Source organism: Delphinus delphis, chromosome 1 (genome assembly GCF_949987515.2).
Source record: "Delphinus delphis chromosome 1, mDelDel1.2, whole genome shotgun sequence".
NCBI classification, from domain to species: Eukaryota; Metazoa; Chordata; class Mammalia; order Artiodactyla; family Delphinidae; genus Delphinus; species Delphinus delphis.
The window spans coordinates 138,214,939-138,224,094 of NC_082683.1; the positions used below are offsets into that span (position 1 = coordinate 138,214,939).

Genomic DNA, 9,156 nt, shown 5'->3' on the forward strand with positions numbered 1-9,156 from the left:
GTCTCATCTGTGGATTAGTGGTCATTATTCATTCATAATTCATGTACATTAAGAGAATACAGGGCCATGGGGCCCATAACAGTGGCTTAAGATTATAGGCAGCTTTTTAAACCTGTTGGCATCAGGTGTCTCGTTTGTAAAAGAAATGAATTCTCAGGTCTTTTCTGTATTTCGTACTTTCATGATATTGTGAAAGCAAAATAATTAGACAAGTAAAACTAAGCCCTTATAACTTTTTTTGGCAATTAAATAATTTGACTTTCCCATTTTTAATTTAGGTGAAGTGAAATATCTGCAGCATATGCTTTTTTTGGCGGGGGGGACATAGTAGGATTTTAAATACTTTCTGAGAGTAGGTGCTTCTTTCTGACATGTTTGAGTTTCAGATTATTATAGATAGTTTTGCTTCTGGTTGGTCATAGGTAAAATCCCAGACAGAATTAAGAAGGACTCCAGTGTCTGAAGCCAGGAAAACACCTGTAACTCAAGCTCCAAGTCAAGCAAGTAACTCCCAGTTCATCCCCATTCATCACCCTGGAGCCTTTCCTCCTCTTCCCAGCCGGCCAGGTAAAAATATATGTTTTGTAGTTTCTTCTGCTGAATTCCATCTGTGTAGGAGTTTCTATTAACCCACTGAGAAATTTTAGACTCTGAGTGACATTACTAAACCATAATGTTAAAAGGTATAAGGGAGTTAGTTCTCTTTTCCCTAATGTTTATGAAATTGTTTTTTGAGCCATTTCTCTGTAGTTTATGTACAAGTGTATGCTTGTTATTATGAAGGAATTCCTGTCACTAACCATGGCATCTAAAAAACTGCCTTTAGGATTCTCCAGTTACCTCCGTGGATAGAAGTAGCAGCCAATAGTCTATATTTAATTCTTGAAATCAGGTTAAAGATTGACACTTGATCAGTCTTACTTGACGGTTGGTCCCTGTCTTTTATAATTTATTAGAAGACCTCTTCTCCACCCCAGCCCAAAATGACTATACTATTTTTTGTCTTTCTTTTGCTAAGTTTCCTTAGAACTAAAGCTATGTTCTTCTGTTTTGAAGGGTTCCCGCCCCCAACCTATGTTATCCCCCCTCCTGTGGCATTTTCTATGGGCTCAGGTTACACCTTCCCAGCTGGTGTTTCTGTCCCGGGAACCTTTCTTCAGCCTACAGCTCACTCTCCAGCAGGAAACCAGGTGCAAGCTGGGAAACAGTCCCACATTCCTTACAGCCAGCAACGGCCCTCTGGACCAGGGCCGATGAACCAGGGACCTCAACAACCACAGCCACCTTCCCAGCAACCCCTTACATCTTTACCAGCTCAGCCAACAGCACAGTCTACAAGCCAGTTGCAGGTTCAGGCTCTAGCTCAGCAGCAACAATCCCCTACAAAAGCTGTGCCGGCTTTGGGGAAAAGCCCTCCTCACCACTCTGGATTCCAGCAGGTAATTCACAGTTGTGTGTACTGTCCAGCTGAAGTAAGGAGAGGGGAAGGTTGAAATTATTCTGTGTTTGGTTAATTAAAAATACTAGTTAGGCCTTCAGCTACTTCTTGCTTAGACTTGTAATGATTATGGGAACACGTAAGTCTTCTCTTTGCTGTTTAGGAAAGTTCAGGTGTTCTCCCTTTTACTTTTGTAAAGGACAATAGATCTTAAGTACCATTCTTTGCTGCTACTACTTATGAGCTTTATAGCAAAGGATTTTCTGTAAATAATTTCCTCTATTTGAACCTCAACTACAGAAGGGAAATAGTATCGTAATCTTGATGAGGTGTTAATGATACCAGTCTTAAATAATTTGTCATCCCACAGCACTTGAAGCAGAAGGAGAAATGTGTGCGCGCCCACCCACACTCACACCCTCATTTATTAAACCTCTTAAATAATGGAACTGAAAGAGAACATGAGTTCAGTGCCCTTAATCTGTTCCCAGAAAGCTCTGTGTATTGAAAAACTTAGAGTAAACAAAACTGCATTGTCTAGAGTTTTGTTGGTGGTAAAATCTCTCAGATTCATTCTGTGATTCCTGAGTACTGAGTGTAAGTAACATTGCATTTTATCCTCATCTTGGTGACAGGCGTCTCTTTTTTAGTATCAACAGGCAGATGCCTCCAAACAGCTGTGGAATCCCCCTCAGGTTCAAGGCCCATTAGGGAAAATCATGCCTGTGAAACAGCCCTACTACCTTCAAACCCAAGACCCCATAAAACTGTTTGAGCCGTCATTGCAACCTCCTGTAATGCAGCAGCAGCCTCTAGAGAAAAAAATGAAGCCTTTTCCCATGGAGCCATATAACCATAATTCCTCAGAAGTCAAGATCCCAGAATTCTACTGGGATTCTTCCTACAGCATGGCTGATAGCAGAGCTGTAATGGCACAGCAAGCCAACATGGACCGCAGGGGCAAACGGTCACCGGGAGTCTTCCGTCCAGAGCAGGATCCTGTGCCCAGGATGCCATTTGAGGTGTGTGTCCTTTCCTGTCACCAGGGCACTTCAGAGTTAGGTCTGGGGATGCATGTCCTTTAAATTTCTCAAGTAGATGTTTATAAAGGTCACTCTGCTTCATTAGTGCTGCAGAATGCTGCTGAGTAAATGGGTGCAGCTTTTGGTCTCCTCTTTACAATTGCATAGTATGCTTGATTTGGGGGAGCTGAAGAATTCTGTTCCTGATTTTGACCTGTGATGGTCTGGCAGAGAAATCATGTGCAGAAATCTCTAACACAGCATGTTAGAGAATTCTGAGACAAAGCTCCTCTCAGTTGGGCTGAATCATCTAAGTTTAAAAATAGGTTTATTGCATATTTAAACAAATTGTTTTCTGAGAGGAACAAAGCCAGTTATCTTTGATAGTGGAGTTCCCTGTACTTGCGCTTTTTATTCATGAGAAACGGGTATGTTTTTGTAACTTTTAAAAAAGCTGTTTCTCTGTTTGTTAGCACAAGATAGGCTAATCACTTTGCTCCGTTGCATTGTTTTACTCGCTTCCCACATTAACCTTTTATGTTCTGCTCTGTCACTACTTTTGCTTCTTTCTGTTGTTTCGATCTTTTGTCCTCGTGTCACTTTGCTTTGGTGTTTCAGAGCCTTTTCCTCTTTGCATAATACTGTCTCACTATTCATTACTTCTTCCTCCTTGACTTTAGCTGCCTTCATCCCCCCTAATCATGCCACTACTCCTTTGTGCTTTTGTCATCCCTTATTGCATCTCACTGTGATCCTTTCTGTCACTAGGACCCCAAGGGCTCCCCTCTACTTCCTCCGGACCTGTTAAAGAGTCTGGCTGCCTTGGAGGAAGAGGAAGAGCTGATTTTTTCTAACCCTCCTGATCTTTACCCAGCTCTGCTGGGGCCTCTCGCCTCTCTTCCTGGACGAAGCCTCTTTGTATGTATTTTACATAATTCTTCTTGCTCTAACCTCAACTTCTTTTCTGAGATTTTGTAGTACTTGGAATAGGTGGTTTCTTCTTTCTAGGGCTTTCCTTTTTTATAGAAATTTAAAACTTACTTCCTGATTGCCCAAACTAACCTTCAAATGGTAGTAGAACATAGCAAAACATGTCTGATTCCATAGTTTCCCCAAATCTTACAGCTTTGTTACATGTTATCCAGAAAGCATCCTGCAGGGCTGGTCACACACAGGATGTGATGCTGGCCAGTTAACTTACTTTTCAGGTATCATTTCCACCTGGACCCAGGAATTTTAGGTGTCATTTAATCTTGTTTAGGAGCAGTGAGATTTTTCCTCATGTATTCAAAATATGAAATGAAATAATGTTCTAGATGTTTTACTGAATAAAAAAATTCTAGATTGATTTTACCGAACAGTATGTGGTTCTTTTCTGTTTGGTTAACTAAGAGCCCTGATCTAAATTCAGAGCCAGATTCTAAACAGAATGAGTGAAAATGAAAAGGCCTCTATTTATAAACATAGTTGGAGTACCATAAATGAGTGAACACAGAGATAAATAACTAGAATGACATAAAATAAAGTCTAAGAATTGATTAGTGGTATCTTTTAAAAATAACCTTCTGTAACCCAGTGTGCATTTCAAAGAATGCCGTTGTTTAGATATTTTACTAAGGTGGGGGGACTGTAAGAAAGATGTATGCTATGAGGTCTTTCCCCCACTCCCTTCATGCCATCTTAATAAGACATAAAACAATTCTTGAGTTCCACTTTCTCGCTGTTTCTTTCCCATAAACACGGGGTAAGAAGACATTCGTAAGATTAAAGTGCATTGATTTTAGTATTAGGAGAACTGAAAGCTGCTTAATGGCTCTCGTGACACACTGCCATCCCTGGCACTTGAAGTTCCCTTAAGAATTTTCCTGAGTGAGTGGCCACAGAGACCTCTCACTTCCCCCACTAAAGTTAGCAGAAATAAAAGATCCCCTAGACACTTGAACAGTCGTAGTGCAATGGCAGTGCCTAGAGGTTGTTGAATGTCCAGATACTAAACTGTTGCCTCTGTGTGTTTGCCTTTCTTGCTGCTTTTTTTTTGCTGGGGTGGCTTGAGGGACAGGCAGGGGAGCACGTCTCTGTACACTAGTTTCCTAATCTCTTAGTTCCTGTTGTGCTTGCCCGTTCCGTCGGAAATGAAGCTGATGGTGGAACAAGCGGAGGGGGGCCTTTTAGTGGATTTTTTTTCATGTTTAAAAAAACCTTACGGTAGCCCTTCTTATGTTTAGCATCGTTAATGATGTGTGTGAAAGTACCTTGCATGCAGCAGGTGTTTAATAAATGCTTTGTTGACCAACAATTCAGTGACAGTGAGCATCAGAGATTCAGCTTTTTTTTCCCTAGTAACTTTCTCAGGGCCAATAAATGTAAGCTTGACTTCAGCAACTATTTTGATATATACCACAAATAGAGTTGTTAGGAACCATGCTAACAAAACCAGTTGTCAAATGGATTTAAAGGCTTTTTAAAAGTCATTAATGTCAGTGTTTTAAAAATTTAGGGAGAAAACAGTGCCAGATCAGTTCCCCTTCTTGTTTTGAGAGTATTTTAAATGCAACTGTTGACAAAGGGATTCCTGAGGTTCTTGCCTAGTGAACACTCCAAACTGCCAGTTTCCAGGGTCCCTGCCAGGATCTCTGTGCCAGATTAGAGGTGCTGATCAGGAGGGCTCTGTCTCACCTGTGACAACTGGCACTTATCTGGTGTCATGGTATTCACGGATTTGAATTTATATCTTCTAAGCTTTAAATTGTACAAGATAGGTGAGTACAAGTATGCTTAAATTGTGGTCTTTTGGTTGGATGGTATCTTAATATTAAGAAAATGGAAGGCATAATTTAACTACCTTTTTTTCCGGGACTGTGAAGAAATCCTTATTGGAGAAGCCCTCGGAGCTCGTGTCACATTCATCCTCTTTCCTGTCGCTCACCGGATTCTCTCTCAATCAGGTGCGTAAACAGTGAAGCATCCTGCTTTGTGCTTTTATTGTGGGCTAGTATTTTCTTTCCCGTTCTATTTCAATACGTCTGTTTTTCTCTTTCCTTTCTCTTCCATATATTGGTGTTTTCCAGGTATTTGATTTTATTCCCCACCCCCCTTTGATTAGGGTACACTAGAGACTTGTATAAGTTTGAATTGTTTAACTTCTCATTAATGTTAAAGTCTCTGGGGCTCTGTTGTTCAGCAAGTAAATTATTCATACTTTCTAACCCAGGTGGTTTACATAGAGCAAAATAAAGGGTGAGGGAAAATAAAAGGCAAATGAATTAAACGGGAGAACTGAAAGAAACAGAAGTAAAAGCCTCAAAAGTTTGTCTTGCAAAGAAAGGCTTAAGATAAGCATCCATGAGCACGAACACTGCATTTTCTTAAATCTCTTTCTCTGGCGTGAGTTTGTTAACTTGGTGGTCATTGTCTTTCAGGAAAGATACCCAAATAACAGTGTGTTCAATGAGGTATATGGGAAAAACCTGACAACCAGCTCTAAAGCAGAACTTAATCCCTCAATGGCCCCCCAGGAAACATCATTGTACTCCCTTTTTGAAGGGACTCCATGGTCTCCATCACTTCCTGCCAGTTCAGGTATTGACTAGTCTTTAAATTATAGACCTTGCATTTCCTGTACACTCAAGTTGATTAAGAGATAGTATGATTGTGTCTTGGTGGTTTTTGTTTGTATCTTGTTGTTGTTATTTGTTTGTTTTTAAAGTAACTTCTGAAGGAAAATAGGAAAAAAAGCCTGATGCACTGGTTCATATGATAAATGACACTAAAAAGCTGTTTTACATCCTCAGTAATGAACAGAGTTGTAAGGGAGAAAAAATACGAGTTTTATCTTAAGGTTTGCAGCTGTTTTTTAGTTTTATTTGTAGATATTCGTTCTTTGCAGGAAAAGTTGCACTTTTAAAAATACAGAGTTAATAGTAATTTTTAAGGTTAGGCAATTCTGTTCTGATAGAGAAGAGCAGTTATACTTATCTGAAAGAGGCACACCAAAAGAATGCATTTATTTGACAAAACTGTGTACTGTTTTAGTTGTAAGGCAAGGAGTGTGCCTTAGGCATGCACAGCAGGACAGGCGAGTGCATTTGGCAGGATCCCTTTTGGGGCCTTTATTTGCCTCTCCTGAAACCCTGTGATTATTGTTAACAGAATTTAAGTGATCAGACCTACAGGAAACTTTCATTCTTGGCATGTTTGTGAAACATCTTTGTTCAATGTCCTGCGTTGCTATTATTTCATAGATCATTCAACACCAGCCAGCCAGTCTCCTCATTCCTCCAACCCAAGCAGCCTGCCAAGCTCGCCTCCGACACACAACCACAATTCTGTCCCATTCTCCAATTTTGGACCCATTGGGACTCCGGATAACAGGGATAGGAGGACGGCAGATCGGTGGAAAACTGATAAGCCAGGTGAGATCCAGACTTCATTGCTTAGCGAAAGTGAAAGAACTTACTCTACCCTTCCCTAGCTTTTGGCATTTGGCAATGGTAGAACAACGTCTTGAATTCTTCTTATCTCTTCATTCCTAGCCATGGGTGGGTTTGGCATTGATTATCTCTCAGCAACATCATCCTCTGAGAGCAGTTGGCATCAGGCCAGCACTTCAAGTGGCTCCTGGACAGGCCATGGCCCATCCATGGAGGATTCTTCTGCTGTCCTCATGGAAAGCCTAAAGGTGAGTGGATCAGGAACAAGAACCGCAAGAGATGTCTCTGCTTTCATTCACATAAACGGCTAATCTTATTCCTGAGGCCCTTAGGATTGATTCATAGCACATATCTAGCAAAGTCCTAGAAGCATGGTCTGCCTTATAAGATTCTTGAATAGGACTTTTTTTTTTTAATTTGTGAATTCACTAGTGATAAAGCAGTATCCTCAGGGGGACAGACATGAAGGTTTTAGTTGGATTCTGAGATTAAGAAAATCCGGACTCACCTTGGAATATGTCATTTAAGCCTTTTCTAAACAAGTCAAAGAAGGGCATCTAATTTCAGAAATGTTTTGTTTGCCTGAAACCTTTCTGGTAAATGCTCTGGTCTCACATGGAGCTGAGTTTTAGCAAAAAGACTTTATGTAAAACATACTTTCACCTTTTCTGGTTTAAAATGGTCTTAATGGGAACTAACCTGTCTTGAAGACCTGGTCTTACAACAAGTTTTTGTAATAGCTGGGGTTTTTTAGGGTTTGGGAATCTTGGGGCATACATGCCTTTATGTTTGGCTGGGATTGAAAAACAAATCCCTTAAAGACAACCAGGCATTTGACCTCTGCTGACAAGCTCTGGGCTGTTTTTCAGTCTATCTGGTCCAGTTCCATGATGCATCCTGGACCTTCCGCTTTGGAGCAGCTGTTAATGCAGCAGAAGCAGAAACAGCAGCGGGGACAAGGCACCATGAACCCTCCACACTGAGGCCAGAGTGGCAACCCTGGGAATGAAGGCTCCATAAACCATGGCATGTTGGGTTTGCAGGACTGGCCCACACAGTCCCCTGCAGGTGGCAGCCCTCTTTTCTGTTTCTCGCTGTTGAGAGGGTGTAAGTGTTCCACCAGCCCGCTGAGTGTGCACGAAATGTCTGCAGTGCAGCAAAAAGAAAAAACCATCAGGAACTCTCCGTCCCCCCGGGGCCTTCCGGAGGGAGAGAGGAACTGCTGTTTGTCTCACTCAGTTACCTGATATCACCGCCTTTCACCTTCTCCATCGTGCATGTCCCCAGCCACATGGGAAGTGAAAGCTGAGAAGGGAAGGCAGATGGGAGAAGCCAATGGGAACGTCTCAGTCCTTTTTTTCCTCTTTGGGGAGTAAAATAGGAATCCATTAATGATTGCTTTGCTGACTGAGAATAGTTGAAATTATTCCTGAACATCTTTTATTATTGTTATTACTCTCAGTAGTAAGATATCACATTGAATTCTTCCATACATACACGGATGTGCTTCTTCTAGTCAGTGTGTAGCAAAGAAAGCCCCGTGCACTGCTCCTGTGAGAGGTTGGTGGTGACAGGATGGGGAAACTGACCTCTTCAGCCAGTGGAAATGTTCCATAAGGGAGAGGACAAGGCCTCAACTTTCACTCAGAAGGTTCTGGTGGGCCCTCCTCTGGCCTGGAGACTCCAGCAGGAAATGCCCTTCACTCTGTAGGTGCTTGAGCCCCAATCGAGGATGCAGCGTGGGTGGTGGTGCTGGGCTGGACTTGCAGACAAACTGCTGTAGGATTTTAAATTAACGTTTTTGATTCCTGTACATTTTACGGTAGCAAAGCAGGCAGTCCCACAGAAGGCAGGCTAGTCCATTCATGGCCTGACGCATTTTAATAGGTAGAAGCTTTCAGTGTGGTTATTTTTTGTTTGGTTGGTTTTTGTGCCCCCATCCTACTTACCACCCACCTCCTCCTGTCCCTACCTCCACCCCTTTTCTACCCTGTGCTGTGTGCTAGTAATCGTTATTATTCCTAACATGCACAACATCTCGCCAACAAGCAACAGCATGGGGTCCAGCAGCTGGGGCCCGAAAGACAGTCTGAAGAAGAAGGAAGCAGCAGCAGCGGCGTCTGCACAGCCCACCGAGGGGCCAGGCCCCTGCCCGGCTGCAGTCTCCCAGCCTCCACTTTCAGAGTGAAATTCAAGGCAACGCGGACACGTGTGCGTCACGCAGAGAAGAAAACACAAGGAAGTCCATTCTGGAAAAGGCGAAAGG

The 9,156-nt window shown here is 42.2% G+C and overlaps 1 protein-coding gene across 5 annotated transcripts in view; it reads left to right on the plus strand.

Annotated features, from left to right (window-relative positions):
* Positions 1 to 9,056, plus strand: part of SMG7 (SMG7 nonsense mediated mRNA decay factor) — a 69,781-nt gene extending 60,725 nt beyond the window's left edge. For 3 of the 5 annotated variants that reach the window (XM_060035144.2, XM_060035151.2, XM_060035154.2), the window contains 9 exons: positions 423 to 567; positions 1,057 to 1,439; positions 2,089 to 2,460; positions 3,229 to 3,378; positions 5,325 to 5,405; positions 5,880 to 6,039; positions 6,702 to 6,872; positions 6,993 to 7,138; positions 7,760 to 9,056. In XM_060035144.2, the coding sequence (XP_059891127.1) occupies positions 423 to 567; positions 1,057 to 1,439; positions 2,089 to 2,460; positions 3,229 to 3,378; positions 5,325 to 5,405; positions 5,880 to 6,039; positions 6,702 to 6,872; positions 6,993 to 7,138; positions 7,760 to 7,873 (1,722 nt within the window). In that variant the 3' untranslated portion in view covers positions 7,874 to 9,056. The remainder of the gene's footprint in view (positions 1 to 422; positions 568 to 1,056; positions 1,440 to 2,088; positions 2,461 to 3,228; positions 3,379 to 5,324; positions 5,406 to 5,879; positions 6,040 to 6,701; positions 6,873 to 6,992; positions 7,139 to 7,759) is intronic. The other 2 variants (XM_060035161.2, XM_060035167.2) reach the window with 1 other exon arrangement.
* The last annotated feature ends 100 nt before the right edge of the window (positions 9,057 to 9,156 follow it).